The sequence below is a fragment of the Bubalus kerabau genome, chromosome 20 (genome assembly GCF_029407905.1).
Source record: "Bubalus kerabau isolate K-KA32 ecotype Philippines breed swamp buffalo chromosome 20, PCC_UOA_SB_1v2, whole genome shotgun sequence".
Taxonomy (NCBI): Eukaryota; Metazoa; Chordata; class Mammalia; order Artiodactyla; family Bovidae; genus Bubalus; species Bubalus kerabau.
In genome coordinates this window covers 19,679,898-19,698,349 of record NC_073643.1, presented here as the reverse complement: position 1 = coordinate 19,698,349, position 18,452 = coordinate 19,679,898, and the positions used below count along the sequence as shown (strand labels likewise).

Sequence of the window (18,452 nt, the reverse complement as noted above, 5' to 3'; positions counted from 1 at the left end):
GGTCATCCTTTCCCTCAGGGCCCTTGCTTTTCCTATCACAGTGCTCCTCATTCATCACCTTTGGCTTTAATTTCTTGTTTAACGTCTGCCTTTCCCAGCAGAAGATCCTGTTAATTTTTTTTTTAATCACTGTGGGATGCCCCACACCCACAGAGCTCTTGATACAGAGTTCTGCAGTGGCTGTTTGTTGAATGACTGAAAGACTGAAAAATCAATGGACCAATGGAATGAGACCAAATGACCAACTGAACCACAGACCAAATGACTGAACGATCCATTGATTGAATGAATTAATAGACAAATGACTGAAATTCATCATCTACATTCAACTGGATGATCTGAAAATACTTCCTAGCATGACAAAAGACAAGACTGCTAAATACAGGATTTTAACTTGGAAAATCAGGGTCTTTGGGGACGATACAGAAAAGCTGGTTTTGAGTATTTTAAGGAGTTCAATTCTATCCCCTCCATCAGTGATGGGACGGGTGATAATACCCTACTGGAAAACATTACTCACGTAGCCTTCAAACTGCACATCCCTCCCACCCTCCATCATAACCCAGGACCTGCTTGACAGCTTCTGGCTGTGGCATGTCTATCCATGTCAGATGACATCATGGCCAAACCATGTGTCTTGGGCTGTGAGAACAACTGGGAAAATCAACAGAAAACCCCAGATCTCTCACTGTCTAATTTCTGACAAGGAAGACTCTTCCTTGAAAACACCCCCAATCCCTTTTTTTCTGAGCGAACTCATCCCATCTTTCCAGAAAGGCCAGTCAGGGGCAAGGCCCTGCTAGACTCGCTCAGGGGGATTTAGTGTCTTCATACCTTGTTCATCAGCCACAGGACAGGCTCATCTTTCAGAAGCTCTGGAATTCTGCCCACAGACGTCTGGACATCGTGTTGCATTCTCAGGGAGCCTCTTAGGACATACGCAGCCAAAGAAGATGCAAACTGTTCTTAAATGATAACCTGCCTCAAACTAAGGTACTTAACATGACCATCAGACGGTATTTTGATGATCCTATCCTCCCAAGAATCTGTGAGTATAAAGAAAATAACAGAAACACTACGTAAGGTCGCTTTCCTGTTGTAAGGGAGGAAAGAACACCCACATCCAGACTGGGCAAAATCTTAAGTGTCCCTGGGAAGACTTCCTAAGAGAACCAAACATGATGACTACCTACCTGCAACTGAACAAATGATAACTGCCTAATAATTAAATAATAATTACACAACCACCAGGTATCAAACACCTTCTCCATTCCATGCACCAGACTGTACACTTTCTAGACAGCAGAGCATTTAACCTGCATGGTAGTTCTATGACATTGGTATTACTGTTTCCACTTTACAGACAGGTAAACTGAGGCTTCCAGTACGTGTCAACACATATATGAACCAGATCTAATTTCAAAGCTGGTGCTCCTACCCCTGCAGAGGCTGAACCACAGCCCACTGAGATAGGAGGGAAAGGTGACTGCCAACAAAGTGGAACAGAAGAGTTGAGTGTAACTTAAGAAGGATAAAGTGGTGCCTAAAATCTAAAGGGGAGAAGGCAGAGAAGACCTCGTGAACATGTGACCAGTTTGCTAGCTGATCTATTGCCATCACGTGATTAAAGGAGAGGCTTCCAACGAGATTCCAAAGGCTGGAAAGAATAGATGAGTGACAGCCCAGAAGGCAGATGGCAGCCCAAGGTAGCAGGACACCTTGTAACAATGAGTGTTGTCCCCAACTGCTGGGTCTGGTCAGAGAATGGTCTCTCAGACACAGAAAGAGTCCTTGCAGGTGGCAGCAAACGTCCTGTTGGGTGCCAAAGAGGAGGGGATGGGAGATAGCTCAGAGGTCCCTCTGTTAGCTTTGGGGAGATGCTTAGTAACCATCTGACAAACTTACCCTTGCAGTTATCTGCCACAGGCACGCAACTAAAACAGCCTATGCAGAACTGGTCCATTGTGACACTTTCATCTCCCGCAGGAGAAAGGAAGCAATGATGGGGAACTGTTATTCTGAATCTATTTGTGATAAACAAAGAAGAAGAGGGTGGGCATGAGAAGGGACAAAATTATTGGGAGAGGAAGGAAACTGGGGGTATTACTGTATTGCTTACAATAGATTGGCTGCTGCTGCTGCTAAGTCACTTCAGTCGTGTCCAACTCTGTGCGACCCCATAGACGGCAGCCCACCAGGCTCCCCCATCCCTGGGATTCTCCAGGCAAGAACACTGGAGCGGGTTGCTATTTCCTTCTCCGATGCATGAAAGTGAAAAGTGAAAGGGAAGTCGCTCAGTCGTGTCTGACTCTTCGCGACCCCATGGACTGCAGCCCACCAGGCTCCTCCGTCCATGGGATTTTCCAGGCAAGAGTACTGGAGTGGGGTGTTATTGCTACATTCCTTTATTAAAGGCAGGTACCACCCTCTCAAAGTAGGGTCCTCATGATTATCTCACAGCTAGACCAATCTAAGAGTTAATTTGCCCATGGCTGCACAGCTCATAATTGGTTCAGACTCAGATATGCCTTATTTCAAAACCATCTCTCTTTTCTCCAAAGTTTTTTTTTTCATACTGTGCATGGGAATAACTAAAACTTTATTATTTTATTTATTTATTATTTTTATTATAACTAAAACTATATTATTAATAACTTATTAATATGGTTTCCAATAACAATGTGAAAATTGGAATTATCAATTCAATATGTACTCAAAGTACATACTGAACTCAGGGAAGGGGGGATTGGGCAGAGCTCTGAAAGCATAGTTCTCAGGACAGGTAGGTTGTGACGAACAGAAAAGGAAAGATAAGGCTGCTGTGTAGAGTACGACATGGGGAGTAGGTCAGAATGGGCTGTTCAGACAGGCCAACTTAATCACTGAAGACAAGAAACAGGAAATGGCTCAAACCAGACATCACCTCCTTCACAATTCAGTCTCATTTTGGCCTTGAGACCAAGCTATACAACTGGTTCCAAACTGCCCATAACACAGGTTCACAGACGGGACCTCAGACACTTCAATCTGAATGAAGCCTGCATGTGTCAACTTTGCTCCTAAAGATAACATATAAAAGCACAATTACCTTTTTTTTTTTTTTTTTCAGAGTACAGAATGATTTCAACATGCCAAGAGAAAATATTAACAGGAAATGGGTTCGCAAGGCTTTGGAAAATTAAAATGCCAATATGGCAAACTGAATGGAAAACATGATGATGGGAAAAGATGTTAATGACAGCTTTAACTATACTGATCTTTATCTCCTCTCTGCTGCTTAAATTCTCCTGGGAAACTTGGGTGCTACAAGGCACCCACCCAATCTCTTGTTCATTAGAGACTTCCTGATGGGCTGAACAGGGCCGAATTTCCCCATTATCCCTAGTGTGTAAAAGTTATTCTAAAATAGATTTTAGGGACTTCCCTGGTGGTCCAGTGGCTAAAACTCTCCACTCCCAATGCAGGGGGCCCAGGTTCGATCCCTGGCCAGGGAACTAGATGCTGCGTGGGACAACAAAGAGCAAAGATTCCATGTGGAATTACAACTAGGACCCAGCGCAGTCAAATAAATATTTTTTTAAATGGCTGAGTGACTCTGCTGTACACCTGAAACTATCACAACATTGTTAATCAGCTGTCAGTTCAGTTCAGTTGCTCAGTCATGTCTGACTCTTTGTGACCCCATGAACGGCAGCAGGCCAGGCCTCTCTATCCATCACCAACTGTCGGAGTCTACCCAAACCCACATCCATTGAGTTGGTGATGCCATCCAACCATCTCATCCTCTGTCATCCCCTTCTCCTCCTGCACTAAATCCTTCCCAGCATCAGGGTCTTCTCAAATGAGTCTGCTCTCCATATCACGTGGCCAAAGTATTGGAGTTTCAGCTTCAATATCAGTCCTTCCAATGAACACCCAGGACTGATCTCCTTTAGAATGGACTGGTTGGATCTCCTTGCAGTCCAAGGGACTCTCAAGAGTCTTCTCCAACACCACAGTTTAAAAGCATCAATTTTTCAGCGCTCAGCTTTCTTTATAGTCCAACTCTCACATCCATACATGACTACTAGAAAAACCATAGCCTTGACTATATGGACCTTGGTTGACAAAGTAATGTCTCTGCTTTTTAATATGCTGTCTAGGTTGGTCATAACTTTCCTTCCAAGAAGTAAGCGTCTTTTAATTTCATGGCTGTAATCACCATATGCAGTGATTTTGGAGCCCCCAAAAATAAAGTCTGACACTGTTTCCCCATCTATTTGCCATGAAGTGATGGGACCGGATGCCATGATCTTCGTTTTCTGAATGTTGAGCTTTAAGCCAACTTTTTCATTCTCCACTTTCACTTCCATCAAGAGGCTCTCTAGTTCTTCTTCACTTTCTGCCATAAGGGTGGTGTCATCTGCATATCTGAGGTTATTGATATTTCTCCCAGCAATCTTGATTCCAGCTTGTGTTTCTTCCAGTCTGGCATTTCTCATGATGTACTCTGCATATAAGTTAAATAAGCAGGGTGACAATATACAGCCTTGACGTACTCCTTTTCCTATTTGGAACCAGTCTGTTGTTCCATGTCCAGTTCTAACTGTTGCTTCCTGACCTGCATATAGGTTTCTCAAGAGGCAGGTCAGGTGGTCTGGTATTCCCATCTCCTTCAGAATTTTTCACAGTTTATTGTGATCCACATAGTCAGCTGTACCCCAATATAAAATAAAAAGTTTTCAAAAAATTTAAAAACAGATTTTATTCTAAATAGTTGTCATAATTAGATCATGAGGGTTACTTACAATTAGACAACCACCAGTGTTAAGTGTGTGTTGGGGGTCGGGGGCTGAAATGCTTTTTACATCTATGCTAGGGATCGAGATGCTACACTGCAGAGTACTTAAACATGATGAAATTTAGCTTGACATATGGGGAACAGTCCAAGAAATGGTTGCTGGTGCTTTAGTTGTTGTTTTGTAGTTTCTATTCCTACCATCTTTGGAGTTTGACATACGTGGGTCCAATTTAAGTCTCTGCAACCTGCTACATGACCTTGGCGAAATTATATAACATCCCTGGGACTCAGTTTGCTCTTCGGTCAAAGGGTGACAAGACCACCACCTCAGGAAAGTGTTGTGAGGATACTGTGGAATGGCTCAGGGACAAAGTCTGGCAGAGTCTTGTTGATGGGAGCTCCAAAAGGGCACTTGGGTTCCATTATCCTGAGCACCTCCCTTGAAGCTGAGCAGCTCCTCCTTGGACAGGCCATGGTAAACCCTCCACTGCACCACCTCCAAGTCCACCCCTCACCCAAAGATCAAAATCATTCTCAGGCTAGGAACTCAGAACTGCAGGTTTGTCTCTTCATCGCATTCAACAGCCTTTCTCTGGAGTGAGTCATACCAACACCTCCCTCCCAGTGGACCCGGCGGAATACAAGTATTTTGCTACCGCGTGGTTACAAATTCCATCCAGGTCAGCGAATTACAGGGATTTCATCTTAGGAAGAGGGCCCAGCTCCGCAAACTGCTCCGGGTTCCCTAGCATCTCCTGAAAAGAACCTCATCTCCAAAAACTCAAGGCTAGAGTCACGTGAATGCAATTCCAAAGAACAGCAAGAACAGATAAGAAAGCCTTCCTCAGCGATCAATGCAAAGAAATAGAGGAAAACAACAGAATGGGAAAGACTAGAGATCTCTTCAAGAAAATTAGAGATACCAAGGGAACATTTCATGCAAAGATGGGCTCGATAAAGGACAGAAATGGTATGGACCTAACAGAAGCAGAAGATATTAAGAAGAGATGGCAAGAATACACAGAAGAACTGTACAAAAAAGATCTTCATGACCCAGATAATCACGATGGTGTGATCACTGACCTAGAGACAGACATCCTGAAATGTGAAGTCAAGTGGGCCTTAGAAAGCATCACTACAAACAAAGCTAGTGGAGATGATGGAATTCCAGTTGAACTATTTCAAATCCTGAAAGATGATGCTGTGAAAGTGCTGCACTCAATATGCCAGCACATTTGGAAAACTCAGCAGTGGCCAGAGGACTGGAAAAGGTCAGTTTTCATTCCAATCCCAAAGAAAGGCAATGCCAAAGAATGCTCAAACTACTGCACAATTGCATTCATCTCACATGCTAGTAAAGTAATGCTCAAAATTCTCCAAGCCAGGCTTCAGCAATACGTGAACGGGGAACTTCCTGATGTTCAAGCTGGTTTTAGAAAAGGCAGAGGAACCAGAGATCAAATTGCCAACATCTGCTGGATCATGGAAAAAGCAAGAGAGTTCCAGAAAAACATCTATTTCAGCTTTATTGACTATGCCAACGCCTTTGATTGTGTGGATCACAATAAACCGAAAAATTCTGAAAGAGATGGGAATACCAGACCACCTGACCTGCCTCTTGAGAAATCTGTATGCAGGTCAGGAAGCAACATTTAGAACTGGACATGGAATGACAGACTGGTTCCAAATAGGAAAAGGAATACATCAGGCCCATATATTGTCACCCTGCTTATTTAACTTATATGTAGAGTACATCATGAGAAATGCCAGACTGGAAGAAACACAAGCTGGAATCAAGATTGCTGGGAGAAATATCAATAACCTCAGATATGCAGATGACACCACCCTTATGGCAGAAAGTGAAGAGGAACAAAAAAGCCTCTTGATGAAAGTGAAAGTGGAGAATGAAAAAGTTGGCTTAAAGCTCAACATTCAGAAAATGAAGATCATGGCATCCGGTCCCATCACTTCATGGCAAATAGATGGGGAAACAGTGCCAGACTTTATTTTTGGGGGCTCGAAAATCACTGCAGACGGTGACTGCAGCCATGAAATTAAAAGACGCTTACTTCTTGGAAGGAAAGTTATGACCAACCTAGACAGCATATTAAAAAGCAGAGACATTACTTTGCCAACAAAGGTCCATATAGTCAAGGCTATGGTTTTTCCTGTGGTCATGTATGGATGTGAGACTGGGACTGTGAAGAAGGCTGAGTGCCGAAGAATTGATGCTTTTGAACTGTGGTGTTGGAGAAGACTCTTGAGAGTCCCTTGTACTGCAAAGAGATCCAACCAGTCCATTCTGAAGGAGATCAGCCCGGGGATTTCTTTGGAAGGAATGATGCTAAAGTTGAAACTCCAGTACTTTGGCCACCTCATGCGAAGAGCTGACTCATTGGAAAAGACTCTGATTCTGGGAGGGATTGGGGGCAGGAGGAGAAGGGGACAACAAAGGATGAGATGGCTGGATGGCATCACTGACTTGATGGACGTGAGTCTGAGTGAACTTCAGGAGTTGGTGATGGACAGGGAGGCCTGGCGTGCTGCGATTCATGGGGGTCAGGAAGAGTCGGACAGGACTGAGCGACTGAACTGAACTGAACTGAGAGTCACGTGAGCTGGGCGGGCATAGGAACAAGGCCCCTTTGGAAAGGCGGTGCAGGCCGCAGCCCAGCATCCGTGCCTCACAGCCGCCGTCTTCACACACCAGGTACCGGAGGCGCAGGGGATTGACGGACCGCGCGAGTCACTGTCACCCGCCAAAGGAGCCCTGCATGCTCAGTCTTCTCCTCAAGACTCAAGAGCGGCCGGCAGACGTTCCGCGAGAGGGTCGCCAGCTTCCTGTCCTGCTTTCCCAGCTCCTCTCTCTGGGTTTCCCATCCTAATGAACTGCCAAGCCTTTTAACTCACTCACACGCCAAGAGCCAAAAACACGACGTGAGAAACCGCAGGGCGACGTCCATCTCCACAACCAGGGGAGGAGTCCTCCCTAAAGCCCACTTTTGCTCCCGGACGCGTCAGGGTCCTGACTGGAAACACTCGAAGGAGTAACTGAAGAGAGTTTAACGAAAGGGCAACCAACGAATGAGGAAACAGCAGCGGCCTGAACCCACTCGGGAGGGGAGGAGGGATCACCCCCGGGCTAGCGACCCGGGATTCCGGGACCCCGCCCGGCCTGAAGGGGCCGAGGGAGACAGCGGGCCCCGGGCTGATAGGAGCTGTGGCGACAGGTGGAGGAAAACGACCATCCAACACCCTGGCCAGCCAGGAGGAAGCCGGGAGATTAAAGACACCCACCTCAGGTCTTAGCCACTGCCTCCCAGGCCCAGAGCAGGAGGGGTCACCAGGAACATCCAGAACCATCTCTGACGACCGGGAGTCCTGTCCCTCCGCCGTCATCCGGGCTGAGCCCTCTCTCCAAAGCCAGGCCTCTCCTGAGGAACCCCACTTGGGTGTGGATCCCAACTAGCTCTTCAGAGCTTGAACAGCTCACGTTACACAGCAGAGCTTCACTTGCTCATCTGCAGATAGGATTAACAACACCTGCTACCTGGGGGTGGTCTTAAGGCTTATCCATGTGAAATGCAGACTGCACAGAGCAAATCCCGCGCACCTGTTCTCATCTTTCCCCGCTATTCTGACAGGCGCGCATGCATGTGCGCAGAAGTGCAGGTGCCTGCAGAGAAAGGCACGTGTGCTCAGAGAAAGCCACGTGCGCTCAGAGAAAGCCACGTGCGCACCGGGAATCGCACGCACGCATCCAGAAACGCATGTGGGCGTGAACACACACACACACACACACGCACACACACTGAGGATAGCAGTAAATAGTACACCTACAGAAATTAAATGTGGATATGGTTCAGTCCTCCAGGACAGTAACTAGACACTTGTCCATGGTAAAGGCTGCTTCCCAAAGGACTCACCCAACTCCTGTAACTTAATGCTCCAAGAAGTGCTAAGAACTGAGGGGAGCAGAAGTATCTCTTTTTGAAAACGGATACCCAACATCTTCACCCCAAGAAATGGCAGAGAAGTAAATCTTTTAAACAGATCCAAGGATTAGGATGACAGAATGTAGTTTGTCAATACACTGCATGATAAATTACCACAAGTTTAGCAACTTAGAACAATCCTCATTTATCATCCTGCCACGTGGTTGTTGGCAGAATTCACTTCCTTACAGATATTGAACTCGTGGCAGCTCACTTCTTGAAGGCTAGTGGGTCAGAGGTAGAGATTTCCTGACTGCTGGCTCTGCCTGCGAAGGGCTCACCTGATTAGGTCAGGCCCACCCAGGAGACTCTCCCTATTAGAGACCTTAATTCCACCTGTAAGATCGCTTCACTTTGGCCACAAGACTCAGCAGAATCACAGGAGCAGAATCCCACAATCTTTGCCACATTCTGTTGGTTAGAAGAAAGTTACAAGTACCACCCACATTCACAGGGAGGGGACTATACATGGGCCCGGGTAACCTGGCAGTAACTTAGAATTCTGCCCAGTACAGACATATAAATGAATGTAAGGATATGCTTTGTAAGGTAAGAGGAATAAAGATGGTTAACCTCATTTTTTCAGGGACTCAGAGACTCTTAAATATATTACCCAAATCATAAGCTCGCCTCTGTGATGAAGCTGAAACACACAGGGAGATTTTCTGCATCTAAAATCATGTTCTCTCTCCTCCACTTTTCAAACTGGCAAAGAAGGGAAGGCTCTGTTGCGCCATCAAGTGGGACACGTAGCTGATGTTCAAAGCTTATTGATCACTTGATCCCAGTAAATGATAAATGAGTTGCAAGTGGCCTTGTGCACGATGGCAGCCATATGGCTTTTAGCAGAGCTAGAATCAAATGCAGGGCTCTGGACTCCTGACTCAGTGCTCCTTCACAATGGGCAGATCTCATTGTGCCTTTCACTGTCCCTGTCAAAGACAGGCTCGAAGGCAAGAGAATTTCTGGGTCCAGGAATCATGTTTTCTTCTCATTCAAATGACTTGGCCTCACAGGCAAAGCCTTTCTTGATCTAGGAGTCCATCCAAAAATCTGGAGAAAATTAGATAGTTATTCTAAAATTAAAGTTACTATAAGAATGGCAGGAAAGAAAAAAATTCAAGTTGTGAACAATCCACATATATATTGTACAAATGATGGGCCAAGCTGATACAATTAAAAGGTATTATGTGGTTCATGGTATGTTTATATCAATTAATACATATTAAAATATACTGTGTGGTTCAGGGATTATTGATATCTACCTACTCTTAAGTGTTGGTTGTTTTTAATGAAAACAGTATGCTGAGAACAATCATAACCAAATAGAAGCCATCACTCATGTTTGTGTATTGAAACAACTAAGCCATACTTGCAACACAGTAAAAACATCATCTTCCTGAGCCATGATGATTGCGGATTTTCTAAATTGGCATGAAACAAAGAGATCTGGGTTCAGGGTTTTGCTTGGCCTCATTTCTAGCTCTATGATCTTGAGGAAAGCACTCTCCCCTCCCAGCTCACTGCTTGAAACACACGTAGGTCAGCAGACACTCAGCTGTGGGCCCCCCGCCCCTCGGCCTTGTTAGTTACCAACTGGGTTTCTCTTAGAACCTCCTGGGTGTCCTTCTTGTGAGTTAACTAGTAAATCAGGTACTCGCACGCCCCTGCTTAAAACTCTGTGTAATACCCTGTCGTATATGGTAGCCAGAGTCCACACAGAGCTATTTTTTTTTCCTTTTTAACAGTTACTTTTATTTTTTTAATTTATTTATTTTAATTGGAGGCTAACTACTTTACAATATTGTAGTGGTTTTTGCCATACATTGACATGAATCAGCCATGGGTGTACATGTGTTTCCCATCTTGAACCCCCCTCCCCACACAGAGCTATTAAGCATCTGCCGTGTGACTGACCTCAGCTGAGATGTCCTAGAAGTATAAAACACACACCAGGTTTCAAAGATGTAGCATGAAAAAAAGAATGGAAAACATCTCGATAATATTTTATAGGGGCTTCCCTGATAGCTCACTTGGTAAAGAATCCACCTACAATGCAGGAGATTTGATTTCTGGGCCAGGAAGATCCTTTGGAGAAGGGATAGGCTACCCACTCCAGTATTCTAGGGCTTCCCTTGTAGCTCAGCTGGTAAAGAATCCACCTGCAATGTGGGTAGACCTGGGTTAGATCCTTGGGTTGGGAAGATCCCCTGGAGAAGGGAATGTTTTATAGCATGCACAGATGGATATGATACCACTTCAGATATACTGGGTTAAATAAAATATAAACAGATTACCTTTCTGTAAATGTTTTTAATGTGACTATTAGAAACTTTTAAATAGCATATGTGGCTCACGTTATATCTCAGAGGGAAAGCACTGATCTACAGTTTCTCACTGTCCTCAGAAAAGAATTTAAACTCCTTAGCAGTATCCAAGGTGATTTGGTCCCCCCAGGTTTCCTCACAAATTCTCCTTGTCCCTCATTATTCTCCAACTGCAGTGGCCCTATGATCCCTCAGACACATCAAGCCTATGCCCGCCTTAGGGTCTTTTCATGCATGACATCATCCTTCTGGAATGCTCCTTCCATGGTGCTCTACTCATTGCAATGCTGACTCAAACTCCCTGTTTCTATTTCATCTCACACATCACCTCAGCCAGGCTTTTCTGGACCACCTGATCTCAAGGGGTCACACATTCAGTGACTCACTCCTCATTTCCTCCAAGGCTCTCACCCCCATTCTTAGCTACCTCATATGATGATCTGTCTGTTCCGTGTCAGCCTCCCCACAGGGGAACAGCAGCTGTGTGAGGGAAGGACGCTTTCTGGTCTCACACAGTCAGTGTTGCATCTTCAGCTCAGGGCTCCACCAGTTATAGTTCTCAGCTCAGTGTTTGCTGAATGCATGAATGAACAGGGAAAAGAGCAAGAAACTCAGAGACAAAAATTCCACTTAGGACAAACCCAGTGACGTGGAGGATGACACCACCATCTCACTTCGATTGCTGACTCTTATCCTGTAATCAATCCTCTACAGTCACTATAGGAGGCAGTGTACTAACTAAAAGGACACAGTCTGAAGCTAAAAGCCCTGAGTTTGAATTTCAACTCTGCCACTTGCTGGAGTGGGACCCTGTATGAAGCCCATGACTGTCCCAAATCTCTATTTTCTCCCAGAGGTATAATTAGAATTATTAAGAAATAATTAGAATCATATCATGGTTGTCTTGAAGATCAAGTAAGATGACAGCTTTGTCAGTCTAAGAGTCCCAGTGATATTTATCAGACCAAGACATTCTTGAAGGGGAAGGATTCTTTTATTTACATGGGTGTCCTAAGCACCTAGAACAAGGATTGGTTTAAGGCAGACGCCCCAAAACTACTTGATGGATGAATAAAGTGTCTAAAAATCCCCAGCATCACAAAGCAATGACCTTGGGGAAATCAGATCTTTCCATTGTCCCAACCTGGAAAAGATACCCTATTTTCAGATACCCCATTTTCCTCCAAACAGAAGCAAAAGGATCCTAGCCATGGAGTGAGGCTTAAGATGTAATGGATCCTATTTCCTCCATCTTCTAGAAGAATCCCAATTATAAGAGTCTGTCCAGGTGTCCAGACAAAACTGACTATAGATCCCCTGAAAACTTTGGCTTGAGAGTAGGATTTAAAAAGTCAGAGTCAGCCTCTTCAGCTGGGGACAGAACAAGAGGAGCAGGGAGCAGCTTTCTGCCCATGACAGGTTCTTTACTAGGAAAAAGGAAAAAAAAGACAAGGCCAGAGGGCTTCACAGATAAAGAATCCACCTGTCAATGCAGGAGACATAAGAGATACGAGTTTGATTCCTGAGTCGGGAAGATCCCCTGGTGGAAGGCATGGCAATCCACTCCAGTATTCTTGCCTGGAGAATCCCATGGACAAAGGAACCTGGTGGGCTTTGGTCTATAGGGTTGCAAAGAATCAGACACGACTGAAGCAACTTAGCAGGCACAAAAGACAAGGCCATCCAAGCAGTAGCTTTTGATTCTTACATTCTCAGAAACAGCCACAATATCTGCCTCCTTGATTGAAACTGGGGCCAAGGATAAAAATAAGGAGAGGAGAAGAGGGTCTTATTTGGATTCGTTGTTAAAGCTCATAAAAGTCAAATTTTTCCATGAAATGATAATTTTTCAAGATGGGGCAAAGATTGTGGCTGGGAAGAGAGTGGGAAATGACTTCACTGGGCAGGCTTCTGCCTAGTTTGCAAAGGATAAAGCTTGCCTTTGTTGTTCTCCTGGCTTCTGTTCCCTGTAGCTCTGAAGTATAAAGGCTTCTGGCAGAACATCCCAGTTTCAACACCATTGTTCCTAGGATTTGCCACTGAAAGGGCTATTCACATGGAAACCTCTCCCAGGCCAGGCTTCCGTTGGCTACCAGTTACTTACACCCTGGCTTAATCATGCAGCCCACCTAGGAAGTTTGGACAAACCAGACCAGGGATGGCACTTTGCCATCTCTCCTAGTCCCACCTTGCCAACTGACTGCTGATTAAAAGCCAGAAGCCAACCTCCATTCATTCCACCGACACGTTCTGAGCATTGCTCGTGTGCTAGGTGTCAGAGCTACAGGTAGGGGCAAGTGAGACAAACATTGACAATAGCAGAAATCCATGAAAGAAGAAAAAGATCATTCTTCATGTTGCAAAAGAGGAGTCATAAATAGAAAGCCCTTTCCAGAATGTGAAAAAGGAGCCACAATTAGGGATCATGGGATCCCAAAATCAGATTTGGGATCACTGAAGATGATGATGTGTTAAGATCCAATTAGAGGGCTTCCCTATTGGCTCAGTGGTAAAGAATTCGCCTGCCAATGCAGAAGATACAAGTTCCATCCCTGATTCGGGAAGATCCCACATGCCAATGAGCAACTAAGCCCATGAGCCACAACTATTGATAGAGCCTGTGCTCTGGAGTCTGAGAGCTGCAACTATAAAATTTCAAGTGCCCTAGAGTCCATACCGGAAGAGGCAATGGCACCCCACTCCAGTACTCTTGCCTGGAAAACCCCATGGACGGAGGAGCCTGGTAGGCTGCAGTCCATGGGGTCGCTAAGAGTCGGATACGACTGAGCGACTTCACTTTCACTTTTCACTTTCATGCATTGGAGAAGGAAATGGCAACCCACTCCAGTGTTCTTGCCTGGAGAATCCCAGGGACAGGGAAGCCTGGTGGGCAGCCGTCTCTGGGGTCGCACAGAGTCGGACGCGACTGAAGCAACTTAGCAGCAGCAGCAGAGTCCATACTCCCCAACAAGAGAAGCCATCACAGAGAACAGGCCCCGCTCACCACAACTAGAGAAAAACCCATGCAGCAATGAAGACCCAGCACAGCCAAAAGAGAAGAAAAAGAAAAGAACCAATGGAAGGTGTCTTTAAGGAAAGCACCTCCAAGAAGAGAAAAAGCCCTACGTAGTGACCTGCAGCTCCCCATTCCCTTCACATCAGGCCATACCATGCATGTGAAGCCACTCTGCAGTCTCCTTGCTGCTGCTGCTGCTAAGTTGCTTCAGTCGTGTCCGACTCTGTACGACCCCAGAGACGGCAGCCCACCAGGCTCCCCCATTCCTAGGATTCTCCAGGCAAGAACACTGGAGTTGCCATTTCCTTCTCCAATGCATGAAAGTGAAAAGTGAAAGTGAAGTCACTCAGTCGTGTCCAACTCTTAGCGACCCCATGGACTGCAGCCCACCAGGCTTCTCCATCCATGGGATTTTCCAGGCAGTCTCCTTACAACCCAGGTTTTAGTCCACTTGAGCCGTGGTTTTCAGCAGAGGGTGACAGGAAGAAAACTTCATGACAAACAGTATTCTGTCTGTGAAAAAAGGTGAAAAGGGACTGTGTTTAATCCTCTGTCTAGGCTAGGATAATGGCTCTAGGAACCCAGGTCTGTAGAACTGGCTTAATAGATGTGGGTTTATAGGCGAGCAGCATGGCACAGTGAGTCCTGGTAGATTTTGACTTATAGGACTTGTGAGATGTTGCAAAAGACTTCATCTCAAGGATATGAGAAAACTTGCTTGTCCAGACCTGCATGACCCAATTAATCTAAAAAAAAAAAAAATTAATTTCTTAGTTTATGGATCATTATCCTGAGCACCTTCTACCCAGGTGAAATCTCAGCCTCCCTCTCCCTGGTTAAAGCCTCACTGAAAAGTCCAGCTTTGAACCACTGACCCTCTCTGATCATATTCCCTCATCTCTTAAATGGGAGTGATCATCATCATCATCATGTTATAATAACACTTGTGATAATTATGAGATTGTCATGAGAAAATAGGACTCCAGGAGTGAAGATGTATATGTTGGCATTTATAAAATCAGGACAGTGTTCTCTCCCTCCCTGAATCGGGACGATTTACACGAAAGCAAGTTATAAAAGGCAGATGAATATTTTACAAACATTAATTTTAAAGAAATCACGACTCACTGGAATCTCACCTCCTCTCCGGTGATTGGCAAACTTGCCCAGGTTTGGGAAAAGCTAACCAGCTGAGTCAAGCTGCCGCCTACACAACCTGCCCACCCCCGCTCCCCTCACACCCTCCAGACGACAGGGCAGAAAGGGTGGGCAGGAGAACACAGCTCAGCATTTATTTTTGGACCCAGCTCACTAAAAATACCCCAAGCCTCCCTGTTTGATCACTCTCCCTTTTGACCTGAATGGATCGCAGGGCCCCGGCGGCCCGCTCCACCCTCGACCCATTGTCCTTTAAAGGAGAAGGGCGTGGGGACGGATTCCTGCTGCTCAGGGACAGATGTGCGCCACCCGGACAGGCAGGGGCCGCGGCCTCACTGACGTCAGGGAAGCGCTCAATCGGCCGCAGCCGCCCGGCCGGGCCCGAACACCCGAAGGGTTGGGGGGGTACCCGCGAGCTGGGATTGGCTGGCCAAGTGCAAGCGCCCGCGCCGATTGGCTGGCGAGGTTTTAGAGGGAGTCCCGCTCTCCAATTAAAGGGCCCCGCCGCACCCGGCTGCGCACAGAGCTCTCCCTGGGCCAGCGATCTTAGCCATTCAAGCACAGCTGTCCCCACTGCACGCCCTCGCGCCTAAGCCTGAGCAGCCAGGCGCTGTCTGTCTGAAGAGGATGGCAAAGGTGGCCAAGGACCTCAACCCGAGAGTTCAGAAGGTGAGCTGAGATCTGTCTGTACTTAGGCAGACTCCTTATTTTCCCATTTCCCTCTCCTGTTTGAAGAGGCTTTCGTAGATGTATGGAGAAAAAAATTCACTAAATTCCAAGACTTTATAGAAAATAGAATCGTTGGGAATACAGGTTTGAGCTAACAGGCACATACCCCAAATGCTACTCTTAAAAGCCTTTGTGTAAAGTATTTGCAAAGGATCTTGGTTCTTTGATGATGCTAATTAAAATTTAAATAAGGTAAAACTTTTTTCTTAAATGTTAACTCTGTGCTTTTGGAGGAGTGGGCAAGGAACCCTACCCTCCTCCTCCAGTGATTGAGGTGAAGGTGGGAAGGGGTAATATTTACTCACAAGGAATCTACCCCTTTGCTCTCATCCCAACATTTTCTGTTTTTCACACACACATACAAAGAAACCAGTTTCTTTAGTTGGTGTTGGCAGTGGCGACAGTTCCAGCACACGGGAACTAATTTCTGTCCCCAGGGTCTTCACTTTTCCCTTTCAAGAAGGGCTGGCTGGGAGCCCAGAAGGTCATGGGTGAATGACTGCCCGAGGGGCCTGCAGCTGTGCCCTTAGCTCCAATCCCTGATGGTTACTTACCTGCAGACAGTGGGGGGCGGGGGCGTGGAGGGGGGAGGTTGTCACAGGCTAGGGGCTAAGAGGACCTGTGAACTGGAAGGAAGCCCAGAGACAGCCTAGACCAGTGAAGAAACTGAGTCTCAGGGTCACAGAGAGTTGGTTCAGGGAGGCAGTGGAGCCTATAGGAAAGCCTTAGGCAGGGAAACCCCAGCTGTGCCACTTTCTAGCTGTGCAACTTTCTAGCTGCACCACAATGACCAACCACGTCCATCACCTTTCTGAGCCTCAGTTCCCTTATCTCCCATAGAGGGATGTTAGGCCCCGCCTCCCTCACAGCAGCAATAATAGCTATGGTACCCCGTAGTGTTCTCTCCCAAAGTAGTTATTTTTAAGCTTAAACTCTGATTTCAGGGAAAATCAGAGTTTTGGTCTTTCAAGGCAAAGTCCCCTGTAAACATTTGCTATTACCTGGGCAAGGCGGGATAGAATGAGAGGGGGAAAGAAAAAGAAAAACTATGTCAAAATCAAAATGCAAGTCAGCCACTTAGAGGTGCAGGATTTACGCATCTGATTTACGACTGTACCACTGCAAGGCTGACCTGCCCCAGACTCCCACACAGAGTCCATCGGACCTTCTGAATGTGTACACCAGGGCAGACTTCATCCAGAGAGCATCTCTCTGGAATGTTCCTGCCCCCCACCCCCACCCCCGCTTCACAGTTGCCAGACTGTTCGCAGAATCCAGTCATCTCTCCTTCTCTGGAATTCTCACAACATGTTAGACCTTAGTAAGCTACCTGTCCTGTTAATTTCTACCTACTAATGAGTCAGGCACGCACTGCTCTTACTTTTCTACCCATCTTTCTAAATTCCTGGAGGGACAAACCTTTCTTGCTCATCTCTGTTCCGACGCAGGCTGCCACGCACAGCATGACTCAACGAGTGAACCAGCTAAGACCATAGTGTTCGCAGACAGTACAGTCTATGTGTTACTGTTTTCTAACTTGTGGCAGCTCCAACATATTTGTGTGTCTGAACTGCCTCCCCAGATTCAGCCAAAGTAAAAGAGTTCAGAGCGAAAGGGGCAGTGTCTCATTGTCCAGTGGTACATCGGATGATTCAGGGTGGTTTTATTACAAGCTGATGGACAGTTAATGTGTGAAGGGAGACAGGAGACACGGAACCTCTCTCCTCAGCACAGCCCAGGTCCCCACTCGGAGGAAGCCTTGTTTTTATTTTCCTTTGCATGGGAGAGTGTGATTATCTGGATTAGAGGTGGAACACAGTCTCCTACTTGTCACCCTCTAGTGCCAACTTCCTTGCCCTGCAAAGGGTTTATTTTCCATTTAGATCCAATTACAGGCTTAGTGAAAGAATGTGGTGGGTATAGATGAAAGGGCGGATATTTTTTACCCCTTGGGACTGTGACAATCAGAAGGAGGATCACCACATGGGTGATGAACCCAGGTCCTCCACTCAGAAAGCCGAGGGAAGGGAAGGGAATGGGGGAAATCTCTCCTTGCTGAGGTGTGTATCAGCAGTTAAATGCTGGGTTGTATCAACAGCGTGCTGCAGAGCTTTTATGGCATATTTACTTTTTAAATCTGCAACAGTGGTGGGTTTGCTAACATTTGGCTTCAGGAGGCATAATCACACTTAGGCATTTTGAAGCAATTTCATAGACTCTTAGAGCTGCAAGGGACCGATTTACAAAATGAGAAATGGTTTCAAATGGCCTCCATGAGGACTCCGCTGCCCTGCACCCAAAGGGAGGGGGGCCACAGGGAATCCCAAGAGCTGGAAAGCCAGAAAACAGTCTTTGAGAGAGAAAACATTAAAATCCCCAAGTTGGGGCAGCCTTTGAGATTATCTCCCCAATTCCAGGCAGACAGGGGGACTGGCCATGGGTCCCAT

The 18,452-nt window shown here is 46.1% G+C and overlaps 1 protein-coding gene and 1 non-coding gene across 2 annotated transcripts in view; both read left to right on the top strand.

Annotated features, from left to right (window-relative positions):
• The first annotated feature begins 3,421 nt into the window (after positions 1-3,421).
• On the top strand, positions 3,422-3,494 carry TRNAG-CCC (transfer RNA glycine (anticodon CCC)). Its single transcript has one exon. It is a non-coding gene; the product is annotated as a tRNA-Gly (tRNA).
• A 12,165-nt stretch (positions 3,495-15,659) lies between these two features.
• Positions 15,660-18,452, top strand: part of LMCD1 (LIM and cysteine rich domains 1) — a 57,134-nt gene continuing 54,341 nt past the window's right edge. Inside the window, exon 1 of the mRNA XM_055557949.1 lies at positions 15,660-15,945. Within this exon, the coding sequence (XP_055413924.1) occupies positions 15,904-15,945 (42 nt within the window). The 5' untranslated portion in view covers positions 15,660-15,903. The remainder of the gene's footprint in view (positions 15,946-18,452) is intronic.